The sequence below is a fragment of the Phycodurus eques genome, chromosome 7 (assembly GCF_024500275.1).
Source record: "Phycodurus eques isolate BA_2022a chromosome 7, UOR_Pequ_1.1, whole genome shotgun sequence".
In the NCBI taxonomy this organism is placed as follows: Eukaryota; Metazoa; Chordata; class Actinopteri; order Syngnathiformes; family Syngnathidae; genus Phycodurus; species Phycodurus eques.
In genome coordinates, this window is record NC_084531.1 from 28641978 (window position 1) to 28666924 (window position 24947).

The following is a 24947-nucleotide window of genomic DNA, read 5'->3' on the forward strand; positions in this document are numbered from 1 at the left end:
CAGGGGGCGAACACATGGTTAAGGCTTCATTAAGCTGCTAACATGATGAATAATGGTGAATAATAATGAATAAGAAAAACACGATTATTAATTGTGATAACAATATTGATCGAAATAACCCTGATTATCATTTTGGCCATAACTGTGCAACGCCATGTTGAAGTGAGCGGAGGAGCTTCATTTCATCAGGCCTTTTCGAACAGGGGTGAGCTACGAGCTTGGTCACAGAATGAATTAGTATGTCGAGGTACCATGTGCCGTGAGATTTTTCAAATAGTAGTTCTCCAAACTTCAAACCGATAACATTTAGTGGTATAGTACTGCTCTGTTACGATTAAGGTGCTTTTCTGGAATGCAAGGTAACAGGTCTCTGACCGGTTATTTTTCCTCAGGCGTGGCGGTTTGTACATTTATTTAAAAATGGCGCCAGCGATGGCAAAAAAAAAAACTTTTTTAACCACATCACATCATATTTAGCATATCATATTCATGTACTGTCAAGTCATAATGACTGTTTTAACAAATACGGGGAAAAAAAGGGGTAGTTTTGAAAATTGCAAAGTAAAAACAAATAAAAATAAATACTGACTCTGAAATGTACTTCAGGACAAATGTAAAATTACATACAATACATGTTTTGATAAATTGGCACAAGACCAAGTGTATGGACACAAAACAGTTGTCTTTTATTACCTTGCACAGGACTAAGAAGAAAAATCATGTTAAAGTCACAACCGCTAGCTAGCGTTAGCTCTGGCTATTATGCTATCGAAACAAAGTGTTCCCACAGCTTTGCTAACATTAAGAAATAACTAACAAAAAACAAAATTAAAAATTAACTAATAAGAATTGAATAACAGGCCTTAGATAGACTTGTATGGGTATTTTCAAGTGAAAAACAATTTAGGCTAGCACAAATCATTCTTGGAGTCAAGAACGAACAACGCAAATGCCTTACAAGACCCCGCGATCTCAAGCAATCAATGATGACTCAGTGATCTTGCAGTTGACTTTACCTCTCTCTATTTTTTTTTCAATTCATTTTGTTGTTGTTTTTTGCGTCTAGTCGTCATCCGTGGACGTTGAAAAAAGTTCCGAGCCGATTTCAACCAAGTAGTAGTAGTAGTTTTCCAAAATCTACTCAAGTAAAGCAACGATGTAACTGCGCGTTGTTGGCCTTGACTCATCGGCGCACTCACCCGAGCCGAACGCACTGGACTTGAAGTATCAAGTGGGCTCAAGCTCAGTTGCTGTGGCCCAGTGAGTGTCTTGACCAAGCAACATCAAGTGACTGAGTGTGATCTTGATGTCCCCACACATCTTGCTTACTGTAAAGAAGTGGCGAAACGCTGTTTTCCCGCTCGTAATGACACGCTTTTGCGTCTGCGCTCCCCTCCTCCCTCACTTTGATAGCCTGTACAAACACTGTCATTTGCTGTTCCGAGACAGGCGAATAACACATCCGTGAATTAACAGCAATGCCCTTTGTTCGGCAGAGCTTACAAAAATTCGCTACTGTGGTATCTTGACGGGGGAGTGCGACAAGCACGCCATCGCTTGTTTGTTTGGTTTTTGGTTTATCGTTGCGACCCCAAATTTGACGTATGAGTCTGCTTTAGAAACGTCGCCACTAGATGGCGGCAACAAGCTTCACAACATGCACCGTCAGTTCACGTTTTTACCTTCGCAGTGAACGCACAGGTATTTTTATTTTGCCTTTATTTTTGACCGTAAGTCCTAACAACGTGAGTGATAAGAACAAGTGGATGACGTCCATTGAATCGTCCTAGGACCAAACACGGAAAACAAGATGGCGGACGGACGTCCTGTCCATGCTACGAGTACGAGCAAGACCACGATTCGATTTCATGATTGTTTGAAGCCGAACGCACGGATATTGTTTTCTTTCTGGCTGGTGTCTTCGGACAAAAGTTAAATAAACAAATATATAATTTATTTCGCGGCACGGTGGACGACTGGTTAGAGCGTCAGCCTCACAGTTCTGAGGACCCGGGTTCAATCCCCGGCCCCGCCTGTGTGGAGTTTGCATGTTCTCCCCGCGCCTGCGTGGGTTTTCTCCGGGCACTCCGGTGTCCTCCCACACCCCAAAAACATGCATGAATTGGAGACTCTAAATTGCCCGAAGGCATGTCTGTGAGTGCGAATGGTTGTTTGTTCCTATGTGCCCTGCGATTGGCTGGCAACCAGTTCAGGGTGTACCCCGCCTCCTGCCCGATGACAGCTGGGATGGGCTCCAGCACCCCCGCGACCCTAGTGAGGAGAAGCGGCTCAGAAAATGGATGGATAATTTATTTCTACTAATATTATATGATATATGTAAACATGAAGGCAGCCTCAAGATCGAATACTGTCGTCATTGGTGGCTCTGTGGTGACATCTTGTGTTAAAAAGAAGAAGACATTGCAGAGGTTTAGAGTCTCCCGTTGTTTTGATCCAGTCCGCTTCGCCAGTCACTGAACTGGGGGGGAAGTGTGGTTACACCCGTTTTGACAAATGTGGAAGTAGGTTATGCATATATTGGATTAAAGCTTGAAATCATAGAAACCCTTCCGCGAGGTGTGCGTATAGTCAAATTGGCAAAGCAGTATGAGCGCGGTAGTTCTACGATGTACTAAACGCAAGCAGAAGGGGTCGGATAAAGGCTATTACGCCAGCCAAGGGCGTTGAAATAATTTCAAAGTTGCAGAACTCTGTCCATGGACACGTGAAGAAGCTGCTGAAAAGCGAGGGAAGCTTAACAAAAAAACCCAGTAGATTAAGTTAAAATAAAATGAATAAAACCAATTAAGTACAAATATTTTATCCTTTATATTCTATTTAATTATGTTATTACTGCATGTGTGTGTGTGTGTGTTTTTTACAGAACAATACTGTATTTTTCTAACTAAAAAAAAAATAGAATTCATTGATTTCAACTGGGAAAGTTCATTTGAAATACATGTCATTTGAGATAAGAGCATGGTCACGGAACGAATTAGATGCGTTAAGTCGAGTTACCGCTGTACTGTCAACTTGGTTTTATGTGCAATAGAGGCTGTGTTTAGCTCTGACCACTCGTAAACAGCACAGCAACATACACGAAGGTGGGGGGGGGGGGGGGAACAGTCCAAAAAAAGAACCTCCTCTCCATTAGGTCCATCACATTTGGACCCAGTCCCAGAGGGGACAGCGTGGGGTCGCCTCGCTCTTTCGGCAAGAGTCAGAGGGGAGCCGGAGATGGGGGCGGGGGGCTGGCGTCATCGGAACAAGGGCCCCCACCGTGAGAAAGCCCTCTCGGGAACGCCATCGTAAAAAGCCGTCATTAACGAAACGGCGCGATGTTCATCTCTACCACACGGGGGCACCGAAGCTCAGGGACATTTACGCTACCTTGACTTACAAGTCTCATTTGTTCATGACCATGCTTGTAAATCGAATCCCTCGTGTCTCACATCAACTTTCAATTCAATTTTGGAATGTTGAAAAACAACAAAACAAAAAGAAAAAACTCAAAATAACCTTCGCTATTGAGATGAACGCAAATTCCATTAATCCATTCCAGCCCCCCCCCAAACACCAACACATTCTTTTAACTTGATTGGATGATAGCTGGGATAGGCTCCAGCACGCCCGCGACCCTAGTGAGGAGAAGCGGATGAAAATGGATGGATGGATGGAACATTTAAACTGATTTATAAATTAACTACTAGTTTAGAAAATAGAATGGAAAGAAAAAAAAATTCTGTTTTGTGACATATTTTTTTTGCATTTTATTTTTTGCTTTTTTTTTTTTGCCATTCTCGCTCATATTTTACTTACTTTAAATAAAGGTACAAATGTACCGACTCTAAAATATACTTAGGTACAAAAGTAGAAAGTAAAAATATTGTTCCCAAGACGTCAATTATCATGTCTTTTTTTACTGTACATCTTTATTTTTTACACTGTTATTACATGTGGAGGTTGTAAAAAGTAACGTGCCTATTTTGACAAAGTAAGGAGTACGAAGTACTCAGATCTGTTTTCAAATGTCAGGAGTAAAAGTCAAAAGTTGTGAGAAAAATAAATACTGTAAGAACAGGAGCAAAGTTGTGTATTTAGTTACTGCCCACCACGTTGAGCAAAATAACAGGTAGGTCAGTAACTGCAATATTTCCTAATCTTTGGAATGGCCAAATTCCAAATGGAGTACTTTTTTTTCCCCACCATGATTGCGTTCCAGTTAATGTGTGACCATACGTTCCTGTTACAGTGCAGACTTGGGCATATGTGAAATGTGCACTCAAAGTCAATGATTAGCCAGACTGCTCCTGCACCAAGTGCGGGACTGAACTCGGCCTGCCCCCTGGAGGCCCAAACCATGAATCAATAACAGGAGAGGATTTACGCAGCTTTATGCCATGGAGATGAAGTACATGCCTCCATCTCTGCGTCAGGACAGACCAATGGATTTAAAGTGACCAATGGATTTAAAGTGTAATGTAATATTAATTTAACATTTGCCGATCAAGAGGCATTCAGACCATCTTGGGTTTCAGGCTAATCCCTCAAGTTTGGCATTATTACCTCAACAAAGGAATGCTTTATTTATATTAGTGTACAGTATAATGTGACTTCTCATGTACCTGCCAGTCGACAGCTATTACAACCAACTCCTGCTATTTGTGGGTTATAGGAGCGAGCAAAAAAACAAATTGACTATTAAGTCATTGACGGCGATATTAATAGTTTAATAGGTGGGCGTTCACTGTAATCACAATTATTCGCCCACCCTGTCTGGCTAAAAACTAAGTTGGCCAACTTGATTTGTTCAATTCATGGAACGGGCTCGCATTCCCGCTAGCAATCATACGCCAATGGGCAGCTGCTGCCATGCAAGACCATGCCAGGCCTACTGGGAGCAACTCAGGGTTCCGTGTCTTGCCCGGGAACGATTTGACAGTGGGCAGTCGGAGCCGGGATTCGAACCGCCGACCCTTCACCGGACGACCGGATCTCTCAACTGAGCCACAGCCTTCTCACAGTTTTTCAATGTTCCTAAATATAAGCGCAGTGTTAATGGTAACGCGAAGTGCATACATTTACAGATGCTTGCAGTAATTTTAAACATACTTTTTAGGAAGGAAAACTTCCGTATCGTTTTCGAGGATCACTTACACCTACGACACCACCAGATTTTAATGTTGTTTATGATGGTGGTACTTGGAGAGCTTAGTGTTTTTTGAGGTACTATTTTGTGTAAAAAGCTTGAGAAGCGCTGCCTTCATTCATATGTTTTCTCTTGAGGGTTAGTGGTGATCAAAACCCTCTCAAACATGCGGAGAGAAAATCCTAAAGGTCGCTGGGACTAACTTTCTTCGTTGGTGTGAAGTCAAATTTACATCCCCGGGGGCGCACAAAACACCGGCGCATGCATTTGAAGCTGCGGAGACCGCGGCGGCGGATGTAAGCACCCGAGCTAATCACGTTGTCAAAATGGCTTCTTCTATTTTGACCCCCAGTGACTATTTACTACCCCTCAGAAAGCGGCACACAAAAAAATCTGCATAACAACGACCAGCGCATAAAGCTCCCCGTTCATGAATAAAAGATTAAAATAGGCTCTTGCGAAGCCAGCAAACAACAACAACGCTGCCTCGTCGCTGGGTTCCGAGTTACAGTATTTGGGTCGCATGCCAGTGCGCCATTGAGGGGAAATTCTTGAGAGGCGGAGGAGAGCGTTCCAAACACTTGTCAGCACAAGGACACAAATTGGGCTCCAAATTTGCTCGAACGCTTATCGCGCTCAAGCGCTTCTCAAATTTGACACAGAGTAGACGTCCACCAAGGCCAAACAATCACACTCACTCAGTAGCACCGCATGGAGAAAAAAAAAAAATCTAAAATATTTGCCAAGGATGGGGATCAGCCACTCCGCAAATAGCAAAAATCTGCCACTGAGCCATGTCTAATATCAAAACGTTGCTTTTGTGCCATCTTGGTGCCAAGGAACTATGTTGGAGTGAGGCGAGGAGCTTCATTTAGTCATGTCATAAGCTTTGTCTCAGGAAAAAAAAAAAAGTATTTTGCCGTCATCTTGTGGCTTCTACAGGCAATTTTAAACATTTTTGGGTCGGCGTAAATTACTCGCAGATATTCGCTATTTGAGGCAGGCCTTGGTTGGTTCACTGTACGGTGGCAAGAGAAAGTATGTGAACATTTTGGAATTTCGTACATTTCTGTGAAAGTGATCAAAACTGCTATGAGGTAAGAGCTGCAACAAATAGCTCGGGATCGGTTCCGCGGGGGAAACAAATAACTCATAATAATCTTTTGAATAGTGAATTGTGAATATCTGTACTAAGCAACGGTGAGGAAAAGCCGGGTGTTTCAAAGTGCTGCAATATCCTTATGCAACAAAATGCCGGGACAGTTCATTAGGTACACACTGCAATGTGGTACAATGCGAAACCAAATCTGCCTCTGCAAAGATGATCGTACTCATTGACACTCTCAGCGAGGAATTCCTTTAACAGTCTGTGCAGGTGTATTTTTACAGTAGGTCAAACAGAATGGTTTATTTCGTTCATCTTCATTTGTCCAGGTAAGGCAATTTAGAACAGATTCTCATTTGCAACGGCAACCTGGCTTCAGCCAGCGGAGTAAAACAAATCCAAATAAACACCTATACAACAAATTGTACAAAGTGATATACAGTAGTTACATATTTACTCAATACATTACATCATGGCATATGATGCATAAAAGGTCCATAACTCGATAAAAGCAGTGAACGATCAGTGAAGCAGTCTGTTGTGCATGTGAAAAGATTTTTGTCACCCAGACCGAGGCAGTCCGACTCCAGACAAACACAGGCGGCCCTTTTTTAACATGAAACTGCGCAATAGACTCTGAAAACACGGGACGATTTCCAGGAGACGAATAGCGTGGAAACATTCCCGTTCCCCAACACACCAGCCTCCCTTCTTTTTTTTTTCTTTTTTTTTTTTTTTAACCTTTTTTCATATCATCATCCGTGGAGGTCGAAAAAAGTAACAAGCCACTTTTACGAAAGTACAGATATCGGTTTTCAAATCTGTGTTCTTTGCACTTCAGCACTGGTTACGCCACAGCTGTCCTGCAGCTCAACGTGCTGAAATACATACACTATCTTTATTTTGATTTATTTATTTTGATGTCAGAAATGCAGACCTCACATGCTTGGCTGGAATTCGGGGATGGGGGTTTGGGGGGCAAAGTGCCCCCCCCCACACACCTTCTCACCACTCACTCACTTTCAACCTGCTGTGTCAACAGCAGGCTGGAATGCAGGAGCCGCCGCCGCCGCCGCTATTTATGCAGATCTATGCGCCATAACTTTACACAGTGCTGCAGTCACTCTCTTAAAATACTCGCTGTTATCTCCGGCATTTCATCACGCCAGGTGAGGCCGAGCGAAAGGGGCCGAGATATGATTCGCGCGAGGCCAAAACACTGCTATTCGAGTGTTACGGATAACAACAATCATTATTTGTGGCGGGGAAAATTGCATAAGTGTTGCACTTGAGAATGCGTGCGTACCGATAAAAACACGACCACAGGAGAGAGTTATGAAATATATTGAAAATGTTAGCAAAAGTTAACTTTGCTCCACTTCATATGGCAGACGTTCACTCTGTAAATCAGATATTTACCCAATAAACAAAGAAAGGGCAGCCACACTTTCAGTTAGCGTCGTTAACAAAGCAGCGTAGCAAAACATTCTTCAATTGCAGTTAGGTTATTTTATTTGAAAGATACCCATTAAATCATTTTGAAATGATTTTAAATAGTTTCAAACAACAGATACCATTGTTACCAAACAGTCAAAATACATCATTAAAGTCACAGTGAGGAATAGTCACTGCGTTGACTAAAGCACTTCCCTTACAGCTATGCAGTCTAATGGACCCTAAGTACAGTACATATGCAAGCACTGCACACAACTCTATAGCGTAGCGTTAGCACAGATGCTAGCACTGAACAACACAGGAAGCTGTTCTACCAATAACATCGGCAGCTTAAAGCTATAATCCACAACTTTTTTTTTTGTTTAAAAAAAACAAAACAAAAAAAGAAGTCATTTTCACCCAAGCCACTACTAGAGGAGATGGCACAATGCTGATTAAACCACTCAGCTCCTCTAACATCTTGCTGTATTTGTCATGATCTTATTTTTCAGATTTAGTGAATCCCCGATTCATTTCGCGCGCTGGCGCGGTTGGTGGCGCACCGCAAGACACGTAATCGTAGCATTAGCACAGATACTAGCATAAATCAACCCAGAGGTGGACCAGGCAGCTACACGTGTCTCATGAATCTTCGAACCAATAAAGTGAACACATCTGATGACGTAACACTGGTTTGGAATCACTGGGTCAAAGTGCAAAATGTAATTAACAATGTTTTTTTTTTTTTTCTTTTTGACAAAGCTTACAATAAATTAGCAAGGAGAAAAGGTAAACTGACATAACTTTAGACAACAGAAACCACTTCAGAGTGGACCCTAAATTGAGGGTTTGCTGTCAAAACCAGACGGCTGTCATCCGAAAGAGTTTGAGGTTTACGTGACGGCACATGCTTCGAAAATCTCAGATGGCAACATCTTCCCATGAAAAAGCAACTTGGGGCCAACATGGCGGCGATACACGTGAGGCGCCTGACTCACCAGAGCTGCTGAGCATGACTGGAAAGAATGCTGCCATTCGGACTGAAATACTGGGACATGTTTCACTGGCGGGATATAGAAATGTCAGACAAATGTGGAGCTATTCGTCCCCCTTGGCGGCTTTAAGCCATGATAACTGGCCTTCATGCACAATAGAAATAAACACAATGACGAGAAAAACAATCCACAGTCCAAAAAACTCCATTGTAGGGGACATTTAAACCACATAAGCACTGCTTGTATACATTCCACGACGAATGCGATCACTCTTCTTGCCAGTTAGTCATGATAACCGTCATCTTGCACAGTAGAAATCACCGGAACAATTGAAAAATAACCCACCGTCCAAAAAAAACGCTACAGCACAGTTGCTCAATCCACGGAGTCATAAAATAGTCCACCGTGAGGGCACATAAGCACACAATGTACAGGATAGGATTAAACGACGGCTTCTCTGGCTGGTTACTCATAATAGGGTTAGGCCTCCTCGCACAATAGAAATAAACAGAACGAATAGAAATAGTTGAAAAAGGTCAAGGTATGGTCAGTCACGGTCAATGCACGTTTCATGCTTAATTTAATTGTCCCACCTTGCACAATAGAAATAAAGCCATCAACTAGAAATAGTCTACAGTCCAAAAAAGATAAAGCACAGCTGATAAGTTCACAGAGTCATAAAGCAGTCCATCGTGCTGGCACATATGCACGCAGTGTACATGTCATATTACTATGTGATCCATCTTCTTGCCATTAAGTCATGATAACCGCGAACTTGTCCAGAAAAATAAACAGAACAAATAGAAATATTCTATAGTCGAGAAAGTTCATGGTACGGTAAGGTTGGTCACACGTGATCAGTTCATTGTACGTGTCATGATTATGCGATGGCTCCTCTCACTGGTTATTCATCATAACAGCCACCTTGCACAATAGAAATAAACTGAAATACAGCACTACCAAGAATCCATACAGTAAAAAATGAAGACGTCAATGGCACGCTTTATCACACACGGGCACATGCATGAGCACAATGTAGTGACATACAATTAATGCCATCGCTCCTCTTGCCAGTTTTGCATGATAACCACCTCCTTGTCCATCTTGCACAACAGAAATGAGCAGAACTTGAACTAATCCAAAATTGTCCACACAATCAAAGATCAACGTTGAATATGGGTGAGTGTCCATATCGTTGGTAAACCCTTTCCAGAGTGAGGTCGCTCATAACAGTGTGTGTGACGAAGAACGTTGGCTTTTCTCAATTAGTAAGCAAACATTTCTCCCCGTTTACCTCCATAAATCTCCAGGTGAATGTGAAGAGACACGCAAGTAAAGCCACGTCGGATCGAGTGCCGCGAACCTCGTAAAACTGGCAGCGGTCCGACGATATCTCATCAGTGTTTACAGCGAGTGGCTTCCCACCATGTTACATAACGCCGACTTATCTGCCTCCCTATTGTCAGTCAATAGGAATTATTTACTGCACCCGGAACACCCTGTTGTTGGCTGAAGGTCAAGTTTGTCGGCGCGTGCGCATGCACGCACGCACGCACACACACACACACACACACACACACCCACGTCAGCACGCTAGACTGGAGGCGACCTTTTGACGGAGACAATCAGCTGATGTGGAAAGGAGCACAACAATGACTCACTCCTCATTCCTTCCCTTGCTCCCTCCTCACTGTAAGAATTAAGACGAATTAAATCCGTTATCCGACTCATTTTGCAGCACACGGCATTGTTTTTAGCATTAGCCTTTCTGGCGAGGGTTGCAAATCATTTTTAAAGTTGGACGTTTTTCATTGGAATGGATGAGAATTTTGGGGAATTTACGGAAATGAACAAGGCACTTTGAAAATTTAAGGTTTTCTGCCTCTTAATCAGGTTTCATGCAAGTAAAGTGCTATCTTGATTTACGAGTGCCCCAACTTAGGCTGCCGCTCGGGTGGAGCAAAAAAAAAATGGAACAGCAATGACTGTTGTATGTATAAATTGTATTTGAATTACTTAGTTGTAAAGTTGAATTACACAGATGTAATAGACGCGCGGTTTTGTTGTTAATATTGTCATGTATTTATTATGTTATCAGCATGAGATTCCTGGTCCGCGGACACAGAAACGCCTTCTTCTTCTTGATTTGTTTCGACAGTCGGCAACAGTTTGGAAGCAGGATAACGACGCCTAGAGGGCGTAAGTGGAACTGCAACGACTGAAGTTGTATAATGCTCTAAATCATATGTTTAATACAGTCCACATGACAGGAAATACTTCTCGAATCTGCAGTTCATTTGAAAGCGCTCTACCGATACCACCGGGGCTTAAGCAGAACAAATGACTCAAACGTAGTTGCAAAATCTAAACGTGACAATAGTCAAAAGAGTCGCCCAGCTTTTGCCATCTGGGACCAATTCCCAGCATTCCCTCCACTGAGGCTTTCCTCCCACGACCCCCCTACCTCCGGCTATCCTCTTGAGGAGCTGCTGCCTGGCAATGATCCGTCCCAGCCTGTAGCCGGAGCGCCTACGATGGTGGTCCATCCTCAGGTAGATGTCCCGGCTCTCCGGGGTCATGCTCCCCAGACACTCGCTGCCCGAGGACTCCGGGAGTTCTCGAAACATTTTCCAAGGGGGCAAAAAAAAATGCTGAGCTGAACACAAGAGTGCCTGGTACCACCACAGAGAAAACGTCACACAGAGGTGCAAAAATCCTAGAGTGAGCCGGGTGGGACGGCACAGAGGCCGGGGAGGGCGGGAGTGGCCACGTGACCTGAGGGCTGGCCAATGGCGGGGAGGCAGCGGGAGTCCTGCCTACCTTGCAGAGCTGAATCCAGAGTCTGTGTGAAGGCTCGTCAGCACGGGAGGGAAATATAAATACCGCCGGAATGCCAAACGAGTGAGTAAGGAGCGCGGTCGGGTGCAGGAGCACTTATAAAAATAGTTCTTGTGTTTTTTTTTGTTTTTTGTTTTTTTGTTTTTTTTTTTATGTGGGATCCGCCCCGCTCCAGAACAACTCGGCCAGTGTGGCTGGACACGCAGAGTCAGGCCAGGCCCAGGAAGTGACCGAATAAGAGGTAGTTTTGCCGGGTGGAGAATGCTAATTTGGGCGGCAGCAACAACAACACCGTCAGGAAGGCCTCTCAGCAGGTCTCCACAAATTGTCAGCACCCCATGGAGGTAACAGGAATTTCAGCTGGGACACGCACAAGTACAAGATGGCGAAATCGTCTTCGATGCACAAGCAAGTCTTCCCACAAAGTGAAAATTCAACCCTACTGCTACACTTATAGTCCTTGTACAGTGAACCCTCCAAAAAACTAATTGACGCCCCTGACTTAAAAGGTTTATTGTACCGTAATTATACCACAAGACCGCGACAAAGGACTTCTTGTATCTAAATCAAGCTCCTCAACTCACTAGAACAGTTCCTTAGCATCAACATGCCACCAGATGGCGCCAAAAATTCATACTGAAAAGAATCCACGATTTCTTCAAAGCTGAATTGCAAACATGTGGGGGATTCATTAAGAATGCATTTTTCTAACATGTTTACCAAAAACACATTAGTGTTGATCTGAACAAGGCCTTCCAAATTTGACATTGCCAAGTGAAACTGGCTTCGAGGGCTGAATTTTCAACTTTCGCATTTTCGACCTTGGCACCACATGCTCAGGCCCTTAGTAGAACCTCTGCCTTTCTCTGTTTTACCACCGAACAACAACAGTCTCCGCACACCTGGATTAAAGTCCGCATCCGGACATGCCCGGTCCTCGTCAGGATCCGGGCCACGCTCGCAGTGACGGTGCTGCTTTGCGCTGCACAGTCCCGCCTGTGTCATAGTGGCAGTTGCAGCGTGGCGCCATATAACCACGTTAAACACACAGCCCCTGTCTGTACAAAACAACCCCCCCCCCCCCCTCGCCCCCCCAAAAAAAAAAAAACACTGCGGCTTAAACTCACAAAGCGCACAATTCAGCAGCACACTTCAGAGGTTTTTATAAATGTCTCCCGGGATTAACCCAAGCCCCACACTCAGGTGGAGTTGCTTTTTTAAGCGGTGGGGTGATGGCTTCGGGTGGGGCACAAACACCTGTCTTCATTCATAGAATCATTTCACAAGGTAAGAAAAAAAAAAAAAGAGTGGCGGCATGTTGGTTGGCATGGGTCATAATCCTGCTCCCCCCCGTGGACTCCACTCCAAGTGTTTACTTCCTCGCTAGACGTCTAGACGCACGCATTCCAACGCCGCATTGTGCATATCTTCTTACCGAATCTACCGCGAGCTCATAACAGACTAGAAATGACATGCAGGAACCAAGCCTGGGTGATATCGCCTTAAAATAATGAAATTATGGTCACGGGAAAGTACAGTAGGTGCTCGACGAAAGATATAAGGTCATACGCAATATGCTGTATAGCATTTAAGAAATGATAGTACAGTAGTACCTCGATTTACGAGCGACTTGACCAACAAGCTTTTTGAGGTATGAACCTTCGCTCGGGCACTTTTTTTTGCTTTGACTTGCAAGCAAAAAAATTGACATAATCATACGGGCAGAAAACTCACTAGTAGTTTGGCAGATAGTGAATTATTCATTGAAAAAAAAAAAAAAAGTTTACTGTCAAACTAAAAACGAAACAGAGAGAATGACACATTGCGTATTTTTAGCTTCATGGTAACACTCAATGCAAAACGCAAAAGACAAGCTAATAACATTAGCAGCAACTGATTTTTGAACACAAAGGGTGCAGCAACACGTGACAGACAAAACTCACGGGCATATATTCTTTATCCTCTGCAAATAATATTACTGCAGCTTACTGAGTCAGTTGTCGCCATCTGGTGGCATTTTGGGGTCAACGAACTGGCATTTGGACAAAAGTAGTCCTTTGCTGCCACCTTGTGAAATCTTTGGGTAAATAAATGATAGTATAAACCTTTTGGGGGGGGCATCAATTGCAGATTTTTGCTGTGTTTTCTGGTTCACTGTATATGTACTTAATATATGACCGTAGCGATGCACAGCGCCAAAGCTGATGGGCTGCAATGTAAGCTTGTACAATCTGAACACATTCAAATATGCCCGCTGCGGCACTGTGCCGCCGTGCTTTTGAGAATGAACGTGAGAACATTATTTCAGATTTCCAACACACTATTGGGCAAATGTTAGACTTTTTACGAGCTAAAATCTTGAGTCCCAAGTTTGAAGACGCCATTTGAGTCTCGGCCGTAGTCAAACACGTCCCGGCGCGCCCTCCGTGTTGCGCTTGCACGCTAAGCTGCCGCTACCTGGCGTTCCTCGGCGCAGGTGCTTCCGCGCACAGCTGCTTGACCTCGCAGCGGATGAATCACCGTGGCTGGCAGCTCAGAGGGAATTCATTCAATTAGCAGAAACGTGTCGTCGACCACGTTCCCGCCACTCGCTACAGATTGATACACACATACACGCGAGGCCAAGAATCTGGAGACATTTGACTATTTGGCCACATTATCACATGTGTCTAATACACGATATCACGAGCGAATATCCTGTGGTGTACACACAACGATAATGGCGCCCAATTTGAGCATTCTTTTTAAGTCTCCGATCCAAGGCTATGTTAACAACGCAGGTCAATTCAGATTTGTTTTCGTTTTTGCCCGTATGTGACGTGTATGTGATTTTTCTTTAATGTCAATGTTAACAGTACTATTTTGATGTTTTTCCAAATCCGACCCAGACTTCTTTCCTATGTGGATATAAAGCCGATGCAACTGCATCCGACCTCTACGTCGTCAAAAAGCGCACGATCGCCGCGTTTACTTCCGTAAAGACACTTCGCCACGTCACGTCACGTCACGTCGTGGTTTGGGCACTTCACGGACGGACGCCATTTCCAACTCGAACGCTCGCACGATCGCATCGAACAAAGAATCGGAATTGGGTATCACACCGTGCAGTGTGAACGTAGCCGAAGCGATTGTCTTGGTGGTGTGTGGTGTCATGGTGCGGAAATACCGATTATCAGGCCGAATTTCAGCATTTCTTCTCCCTTCCAATCCGAGTCAGCAAAAGCCCAATCTTTGGATGTGTCGAAAAAATCAAGCTGAGTGATGATCCTGTGGTGTGGGGTATGAACATGATCAACTTTATTTTTAAGAGCAAAAGGCGCATTATTACATGAATATAGTCTTGCATTTTTTTGAGAATAAAGGTGTCTTTTATTCACAAAGGGCATAATATTCTGGGAATAAAGTTGAATTTTGAAATTCACTTCTTTAAATATGACTCTTTTTCCCTGGTTAAACTTTAATATCATAATATTATGACTTTATTTTGAAAAGAAAAAAAAATATGACTTTTTTTTTTTTTTATCCCAACAAAAACGTTGTTCTTGTTACGATTATGCTTCTTTTCCCCTCCCAAAACAACTTTGTTCTCACGACCTTTCTTTTTTTTCCTCTAACATTACAACTTTGTTCTCCAAAATAGGCGACATTTTTCATTCCTACGGCATTTAGGAGGGCACACGAAACTGAGTTAGCGTCCCTGGAAATGTTTCTCCCCCCGTCAGGGGTCCCTGGACCCGAAATTTGGAGAAACGTCGTATGCGGCATCTGGACTCCATTACAATGACTTCATCTCCTCCTAGTGTGCCGTTCCCACGTGAAGAAGCCTCGGGTTCACGTGTGCGTTACTACACGGGCGATTGCAACACACTGCGAGATATGAATAGAGCGACTAGCACTTTTGGAATCCACGTGTGTCTGCAATTAGAAAAATAAGAGCAAAAAAGGAAACAGCAGCACTGCAAAACTGCATTGCATGTAGGTTTCAAATGGGAGGAAAATAAAAAAATTTTCCCAATAGTTTGCGCCCTCATTACGGTCTGGCTCCACCCTGGATTGGTCACCGACGGGCACATATACAAGCAAATGACCATTCACACTCCCACATATGGGGACTTTAGAGTCTTTAGTTAGACTAAAGTACCCAGTGAAAACCAATGACACAACATGCAAACTCCAAAGAAGAAAGCCACAGATGAGATTCGAACGCAGAACCCTTGACCGTGAGGCAGATGTGCCAACCACGATGTCACTCTGCTGCCAAGGAAGAAAATGAATAAATTGACATTTTAAAATAGCACAAACATGCCCTTTTTTTTTTTTTTTAAGTTTTAGTTTTTGAACGCTTGACTGAAGGTTACATTGGAAAATACAGACACAGCACTTCATTACTTCTGTCTGACACGTTCCAAAGAAGATACAATTCACTGGCGCCACCGTGTGGCCAAGTCCGGCCTGCACTTGCACGAGTACAAAACAAAAACTCAAAAGTTAGCAAAAGGCGTGAACATATAAAATCATATAAAATGTCGGTCGCATACAAAATGCGAGACATGGAAAATAATGTTTCTATACTTGCTGATTTTCTCCCAATACAAATGTTTTATGAAAAAAAAAAAAAAGAAAGACTTTCTCTCGTATGATACCAATCTGCGGTGCCCGAAATCAAACGTAAATACGTGCATAATATTTATATCTAATCTTGAATGTATTTAATTTTTTTTTTTTTTTTTTGCAACCCTCCAGAGTTAGGGGTGCAGCTCGAAGGCGTGAAGCCGGGCTCGGGGCGCCTCGCCTCGCGCGGGGCTTCCACTGACCTGCCAGCCGCCGCTCGCGGACATTCCTCCAGATGAAGTCCCAAGCTTTGGACGTGGAGTTCCGCAGCTGCTCGCTAAAGGACCGCCGCAGCTTCAGCGTGGCCGACGTCCGTTTAGACGTCATCGCACTCGGACATAATAAATACACAAAAAAAAAATAAAAAAAATCCTCGAACCAACTTGAAGCCAAAAAACAAAAAAAAAACAAAAAACGAAATTGCCCCTTTTTTTCTATTACTTTTCCAGTGGTGCGTGTCGGAGAAAAAATATATATAAAAATAAGTCCACGTCACAGCGAAAACGTTATCATCAAGCGTCAAAGTACAGAAATAATGGTAAAAGACGTTCACACTTCACACCAGATGTGCTCGTGTGTGTGCGTGCGTGTGCGCGCGAGGGAAGCCACGCACGGCGAGAGCATCACCGCCGTGATGCGTTCATGGACTGTGGGAAATGTGTCACTCTCAGGTGACAGGGGACATGAAAACACCCACGCGAATGATGGAAATATGGTAATGACGGACTTCACAAATGAGGCCCAACTACTTGGCAGAGGTGGCAAAAAATACGTCGACTCGCCACTACTCTTAAAAAAAAAAAAAAAGAACACGTAGACTTAAAAAGTACAGAAGTAAAAAATATGATTTATGTCAATTTGATACAACAGGCTACCATGTTTTAATAACTTGGTACAATGAAGAAAAACAACTGCACACAAAATAATTTCCCTCCTTCATTAACTTGCATGGGAATACAAAATATATATATATATATCAGTGCTATCAAAACAACACGTTCCCAATGTGTTGCTAACGCTGTGAACGGACTCACAAAAACATTTTAAATTAGCGCACGATAATAACTGGAAAAAATGTTTTTTGTTTTTTTTTCCACATTAAACGGGGAATTCTAAATACAAATACTTTGTTACTGTACTCAAGTAGATTTCCGTGGCGCCTGTACTGCACTTGTGTATTTATTTTTCCAGACAACTTTTTTGCTTGTGCTCCCCATCCGTGGCCCTATTGAAGAGAATTGTTTGATGTTTTCAACTCGAGAATGACGAAGAAGTTGACTTGTGCCATCCTGAAAATCACCACCGTCTGGGGTTCAAAAATTCGACGTCTAATCTCTACTTTTACCAGTGTCTGTTTTCACACAAGCATCTGTAACTTCTACTTGAGTACGGTGTGTGTGTAAGTGCTTTTGCCATCTCTGTGAATGCGGGCCAACAATATCCTCATCATAACTGTTTCTATCCAATTATGAACCACAGATCTTTCCATATCTTTCACATGAAAAAAGGGATGATGAATCGATCTGTTGCCAGCGCCTTCTTGGAAACTGTTAGCACGGTCCCATAAAAAAAATGGACTCCACACTCATCTAAGGGTTAATATAGTGTGAAGTGTTTCAGCGCATTCTCGCATGTCGGCCATTCGAACAACGCTTGAGCCCAATTAAAGTCACGTCCATTTGACGAGTACGTTCCCTCCTCTGGCACGCTTGGTTTACGTGGGCTACGGAACGCCACGATTGGTCAATAGAGACGTGTGACACAAATACTTTGTCATCGCTCCTTGTCAGTTTTGCATGACAACAGCCACCTTGCACAATACCAATAATCGGAACGATTAGAAATAACCCCCCAAATCACAAAATGTTTACTTTGCCTTTTTGTATGCAGGTACACTGTACGTGTAACTAATCTTGGGGCCTGTTGTGTGTGTGTGTGTGTGTGTGTGTGTGTGTGTGTGTGCGCGCGCGTGGGCACGTGCGTGTTGAGCGTGGGTGAAAGACAGGAATGCGTTCACCGGTGATCAGCGTGCTGCTATTTTAAGCGCCATTTGTTCCGACCCGCGGCTAAAAGCGCAACTGAGACAGAAAGCGGACGCGAAATTGACGGCACACTCCGACACTTGTCCGGACAACGTGTTTCCATTCGATCCTCTGACGATTCGGGAAGGGGTCGGTGTCAGGACGTGTTGGCCTACGTCGTGCAGGAAGCTGAATACTTCAAAATTCAAGCCAAGAAGGAAGTGAACTGAGCTGATTACCAAATTGGCTTGATTGCAGATGACAGTTGGAATTGGACTTCTTCTTTGTGTGTCAACAGTTTGTTTTGCCAGAAATGACAGTCTGACAAAATGCTGAGTGCGTTTGGAACGGCCACTCCAACCAGAGTAAAACGCAGCAAGAATTTAGAAAATTGGATAATGGGTCCTGGAGAAATTGAGGTTTTTGTGTGATATCGCCTGGACAGTCTCATTTTGTTCTGCTACTCTGAGAACCGCCTCTCCGATTGGCTAACAAGATTCAGTTAAAAATATCCACCAATCGCTTGCATTGGCCGAAATTCTGAGACGTCGACACGTCAAAGTTACCGTGACGTTTCATACGGCATCGTTTGCCCTCAAAACCCACCCAACTATCGCAAATGGAACATTATTTGTCAGAAGAGCAGTGTGGGCAGTAGAATAGATCATGAACTTCAGGAATTGCTTTTTCGTGAATCTATTTGTCATGGAGGATTTTAGAGGCATCTGAATTGCTCATTCCCTTTTTTTTTTCTTTTTTTTCCCCACAAAGTTGGCCGCCTGATACTATTTACATACACATATACACACTACTATTATGATCCGACGTCCTGTTAGTTTGTAACAACTTACGTTCAGTTTTGTGTCATCTTCTAGTTCAGGGCTGTAAAACTCTTCTTTCTTTTTTTTTTTTTTTTACCGGCCACATTGTTGCTCCAGTTTTCCTCAGAGAGCCATTATGACTGAAATCATAGTATCACACAACATATTGATGGATAACTAATTTTCAAATCTGAAGTCAAGGAAAATATTTTGTTCAACGATTGTCCAACTTAGTGTAACAAGGGTTTAGGTAACAAAACATGATTGCAATATCTCAACGTTATCAGAATCAGAATCAGAATCATCTTTATTTGCCAAGTATGTCCAAAACACACAAGGAATTTGTCTCCGGTAGTTGGAGCCGCTCTCGTACGACAGACAGTCAATTTACAGAACACTTTGGCGACATAAAGACATTGACAAAAAACAATTGTGCAAAAAGATGCAGAGTCCTCTAGCACTTAGAGCAGTTCGAATGACTAATATTGCAATAGTCCGGTGCAATGACCATTGTGCAAAGGGCGCAGAGACTTCAAGGAGTGGATGCGGTTTAAAGTGACGAGTCGTGCGATCATCTGGGACAATGTCGGTTGTGCAAATGTTACAGATACTCCTCAATCAGTGTGCAAATGGAGCAGATGCTACTCTGGCATGAGTGGCCAGTATATGCAAATAGTGCAGCATGGCGAGACAACTACAGTGATGTCTACTAGTTCTAGTTTGCGTTGATCGGTAGCGCCGACCTGAGGGAAGGAGCCGGAAGAGCCGGTGACCGGAGTGCAGACGGTCCGAGAGGATTTTGCACGCCCTTGTCTTAGTTCTGGCAGCGTGCGAGTCCTCAATGGTGGGTAGGGGGGTACCGACAATCATTTCAGCAGTTTTGATTGTCCTTTTTTGTAGCAGCACCAAACCAGACTGTGATGGAAGAACACAGGACCGATTCGATGACCGCTGTGTAGAACTGTCTCAGCAGCTCCGGTGGCAGGCCGTGCTTTCTCAGAAGCTGCAGGAAGTACATCCTCTGCTGGGCCTTTTTGAGGACGGAGTTGATGTCGGTCGCCCACCTCAGGTCCTGAGAGCTTGTAATTCCCAGGAACTTGAAGGTCTCGACGGTTGACACAAGGCAGCTGGAGAACGTGAGGGGCAGCTGTGGCGAAGGATGCCTCCTGAAGTCCACGATCATCTCTACCGTCTCGAGCGTGTTCAGCTCCAGGTTGTGTCGGCCGCACCGCAGCTCCGGCCGCTCCGCTTCCTGTCGATATGCAGACTCGTCACCGTCCTCGATGAGGCCAATGACAGCGGTGTCATCTGCAAACTTCAGGAGCTTGACAGTCGGGTTCGCCGAGGTGCAGTCGTTCGTGTAGAGAGAGAAGAGCAGCGGAGAGAGGACACAACATCGGGGGGCCCCAGTGCTGATGCTGCGTGTGGATGAGGTGGCCTCCCCCAGCCTGACCTGCTGTGTCCTGCCCGTCAGAAAGCTGTAAATCCACTGGCACATGGCAGGTGAGACGCTGAGCTGGAGAAGCTTGGTTGAAAGGAGTTCAGGGATGATGGTGTTGAACGCTGAGCTGAAGTCCACGAACAGGATCCTCGCGTAGGTCCCTGCACTGACGAGGTGTTCTAGGATGAAGTGCAGTCCCATGTTGACTGCATCATCCGCAGACCTGTTCGCAAACTGCAGGCAAACTGCAGGGGGTCCAGCAGGGGACCTGTGACACTCTTGAGGTGGTCCAGCACGAGACGTTCAAAGGACTTCATGACCGCAGATGTCAAAGCGACAGGCCTGTAGTCATTCAGACCAGAGATTGCAGGTTTCTTGGGGACTGGAATGATGGTGGAGCGTTTGAAACAGGATGGAACTTCGCACGTTTCCAAAGATCTGTTAAAGATCTGAGTGAAGACTGGAGCGAGCTGGTCCGCGCAGACTTTGAGGCAGGATGGGGACACATGGTCCGGTCCTGCCGCTTTGTTAATCTTCTGTTGTTTGAAGATGCGTCTCACATCCTGTTCATGGATGGTTAACGCAGAAGTCAAAGGTGCGGTTGTGGTCGCGGGTGCGGCCGGGTGGGTGTGTGGAGTGAAACTGTCCTTTTCAAATCTGCAGTAGAAGGTATTCAAGTCGTGGGCGAGTGTGCTATTGTTCTCAGTTTGGGGGGATCGTCGCTTGTAATTAGTCAGCGATTGGAATGCATTATTTATTACATATGACAATTTCAAATGCTGGTACAAATGGATCACGGAAGTTGACAAAAAGGATTTTCTTCCGCGGACCACATAAAATTATGTGACGAGCCAGATGTGGCCCCCAGGCCTTGAACTTGACACCAGTGTTCTCGTTAGTCCCGGTCGTATCATTTTTTTTATTTTTTATTTTTTTTTACCCTCATATGAGACAATGTTGGCCCTGTGAGGTTGTGAGGCATATAATAAATGAGTGTATTAGAAGTCAAGCCGGTAAACAAGAAGGAGAAGAGGGAGAACTGGACGGAGACGACCGTTTGGTCAAAGTGCAGCAATATTGTGACCCGGCTTGACGTGAGTTAGCAGCGAGGTAAACAATTGTCCGAGCCCGGCTCATTGTGGCTACCGCTTCTTGGCAGCGAGTCGACGACAGAAGAGGAAACATCAATCAGGCCCGAGAGAATGTTCACCCCACCCACCCAACGCAGACGCATTGTCTTTGTTTGTTTTGGACCACTTAAGCAAGAACACCCCCATGAAGTGCACGTTTGACTCATACGACGCTATTGCGGAGTCTCGAATTCACGTCACGTGAGCGGTGCGCTGGGAAAAGAAGGGTACCGGTGACGGCAAAGTCGGGTCTGGAAGTGAACAAGAACGGACAGGAAGTGGAAACAAACAAACGTGACGTTTACACAAACTAACAGGACGTTAACAAACACACTACCATCAAGTTGAAACAAACTAAGAAACTAGGAAGTTGACGTGACAAAAACTACCCAAAAAAAATAAATGTTGATGCAAACAGGAAGTTGTGACAAACTAATAAAATGTTTGGATAGACTGACATCGAAGTTGATGAGTAAAGCAAAAAAAAATAAAAAATACAAACAATAATCCGACTCATCGACCAGGAAGTTGCAACAAAGTGACGAGAGTTGATCAAATGAGCAGGAAGTTGAAAAATGCCAGATGTGAGGAAAAAGTGATTTCTCCTCCATGCGTGGGTCACGCTTACGCTAGGCTGGGAGAGTTCTCAGATGGAAACGAGGCTCAGGGAGAGTGTGGCACGTATACAGTCCCCCCCCACCCACACCACCACACAAACACACACCACAGCTCCTCCCCCCCCCCCCCCAACCCCCGAGGGCTCGTCCCAGGCATGTGCTATAAATTTCCTGACCATATATTCCCAAGTCGAGTTCATTTTTCCAGAGGAGCCACACATGTGGTGCATATCTGGGTTTAGATTATGGCTTTAGGACGAGGGGGCGGCTGGGGGCCAGGGAATGGGGGGGATTGTGAGTAGGGGGGGGGGGGGGGTCTCACTCCATTAAAGTGGTCCCTAATCTTGTTTTCTTCAGAACCTTCCGTCATTGCTCGTCACGGCTTCTTCTCGCGTATTATTTTCCCAGAGGTAAAGTCGGACTTGTTTGTTCAAGTCTTCCCTTGTTGCGCTCGTTTGCGAGCGTTTACCAGCGAGGAAACCCACCGAGTTTGTTTAAGTGTGAAAGCGTTGCAGAGGTGAGCGCATGCGCGTGAGCGGGGGCCCGAGGAAGAACGAAAAGCCGTCGTGACAAGCGTACGTGGCCGTTGTCCCGCTGAATGACAAAGCATGGAATGCTGTCACGTCCCCCAATCGGTTCTCGCCTGGGAAAACATTTTACGTCAACCTCCAGCACCTGGTTTGTGTTAAGGCGTTGAGGGCTTATAGGGTCACACTTATTTCCCAATCGCTCACTTCTTTCGCACCCACTTCCGCACAAAAATACACATTTTGTAATGACGTGGTTAGCTCATGTTATGTCCGCTGTGATGTTAATGATATGCAGTGTTCCCTCGCTATATTCGCGGTTCGCCTATTGCCGATTTTTTTTTAATATTCATATTGCGCATAATTCGCCATACTGCGGGGTAAAATATACACACGCTGAAAGGAAGTTGAAACCCGGAAGTGAACATGAACCAACAGGAAGTTGCAACTAACAAAAAAAAGCTGAAGTAGACTAGCAAGAAGTTGAGACAACTAAAAGTAGGTTGATGTACACTAGTTGACAGCAACCTGAAATTATCTACAACTAGTCAACTACCCTCAAACGTATGGGTCAAAACCCACGGATTCACCTATTACCAAATTTTATTTTCACATTTTTTATTTCTTCAACGGGAAGTTGACATGAATCACCAGGCACTAACAGGAAGTTGAAGTATTTGTTGTGTTGGTTTCTTATTTTCCGAAAAGGTTCAAAAATGACTGAGGCAATTATGCCCAGGTTAACGATAGTTTAAAAAAAATAATAATAATAAATAGTTTGTTAAGAAACGTGAATACAACTGTCTCTCCTAATTAAAACCAAAAAAAAGAACATTGGTCGTAAAAGTGTAAACAGATGACTTTTTTTTTTTCTTTCATTTTTTTCTCTCCATACACGAAAACAGAAGTGTTAATTGTTGTAAAAGGAAACGTGGAATCCCCAGACTGCGGTCGTGCGAGTGACGCTGTTGAAGTCAACAGCCGTGATAAACTCTGAATACACAAGGGCAAGTATTGTGTTCATTCTCTGGCCTGCTGGGCCTGGTGACTTTTTTTTTTTTAGAGCGGCTCGTTGAGAAGAGGGCCTCTCAAACTTTGTGGGTCCGGGGACCTCCTGAAGGGGAGAAATTTAGGACTCCGTCAACTGTGTTTCAATTCGACATCCTAACCTTGGGTTGAAGTTCTACACTAAAACCATAACTCTGGTTTGAAACCCTAACCCAGGCTTCGAATCCTACTTTAAAACCTTAAGCTTGGACTGAGACCCTATTTTGAAGCCCTAAACGTGTTAGAATGTTTCGTCACCCTAAGCCTGGACTGAAATCATACTCTGGAACCCAAATTCAAAACACTATCTTGTTACCCGAACTGGTCTGCTTCAAACCTTAAACCAGTGCACCAATAAAACAAACAGCTGTTTTACTGTTGTGCCAGTCGCCCTATGTACTGTAGCTATGCAATTTTTAAAAATGATACCACGACATAATCATTCAAATGGTTTAGCAGACCCCCGAGCTACGTACAGCTCACGAACTGCCAGGGGTCGGGCGAGTCCCCGTCGAGATCTACTTTTGCAGAATGTGCAAGAAGTCTGCTACGCGACCGAGCCAAATTGTTTCATCCCGTCCTGGGATGGAATTAACATTTTTAATACTGCACATTGGAGAGCGGCGCAGGTGTGACACCTAAAGATGACGCGAGGGCGTTCGCTCCCTCGCAACATCTGGAATCCTCGCGGTTTCGTGTGTGAGATTTGGGAAGCCGGCGAAAAGATCCCGTGTGGGTAAATGGATCCAAACCACCTCGGCGGAAATGTTCTTGGCTTGGCCTCGTGCGGAATGTGTGTAACGTTAAAATGTGCATAAACTTGAAGAGGCTTCGGAGCCATTGGGTCTGGTCCAAACCGCTTTAAGCAGAGGTTAGAGTTTGAAATCAGGGTTACAAGATAGGGTTAAGGTTTCAAAGTACAGTTTCAAGGGAGGGTTAGGGTTTTAAAAAAAAAAAAAAAAATAAAAAATAAAAAAAAAAAAAGGTTAGGTTTCAAATGAGGCTTTCAAGTCTCAATAAGGTTTTAAACAAAGATTAGACATTCAAATTATGGTTTTACGTCTGGATCAGGGTTTCTAGTCAAACCCAAACAAGGGCTAGCGTTCTAAAGTAGGGCTTCAGGTCAGGTAGGGGTATTAAATTAGGATCTCAAGCCTGGGGTAGTCTTTCTAACCAAGGTTAGGGTTTCAAGTTAGGGTTCAGCTTTCAAA

The 24947-nt window shown here is 44.2% G+C and overlaps 1 protein-coding gene across 10 annotated transcripts in view; it reads right to left on the bottom strand.

Moving 5' to 3' along the window:
* Nucleotides 1–24947, bottom strand: part of stard13b (StAR related lipid transfer domain containing 13b) — a 70710-nt gene that overhangs the window by 22701 nt on the left and 23062 nt on the right. For 2 of the 10 annotated variants that reach the window (XM_061681985.1, XM_061681984.1), the window contains exon 1: nucleotides 11148–12388. The exons of 5 other annotated variants lie outside the window; for them this stretch is intronic. In XM_061681985.1, the coding sequence (XP_061537969.1) occupies nucleotides 11148–11310 (163 nt within the window). In that variant the 5' untranslated portion in view covers nucleotides 11311–12388. Of the gene's footprint in view, nucleotides 1–11147; nucleotides 12389–14687; nucleotides 14789–16335; nucleotides 16522–24947 lie in introns of those variants that run through there. 3 more of the 10 variants (XM_061681988.1, XM_061681986.1, XM_061681987.1) reach the window with 3 other exon arrangements.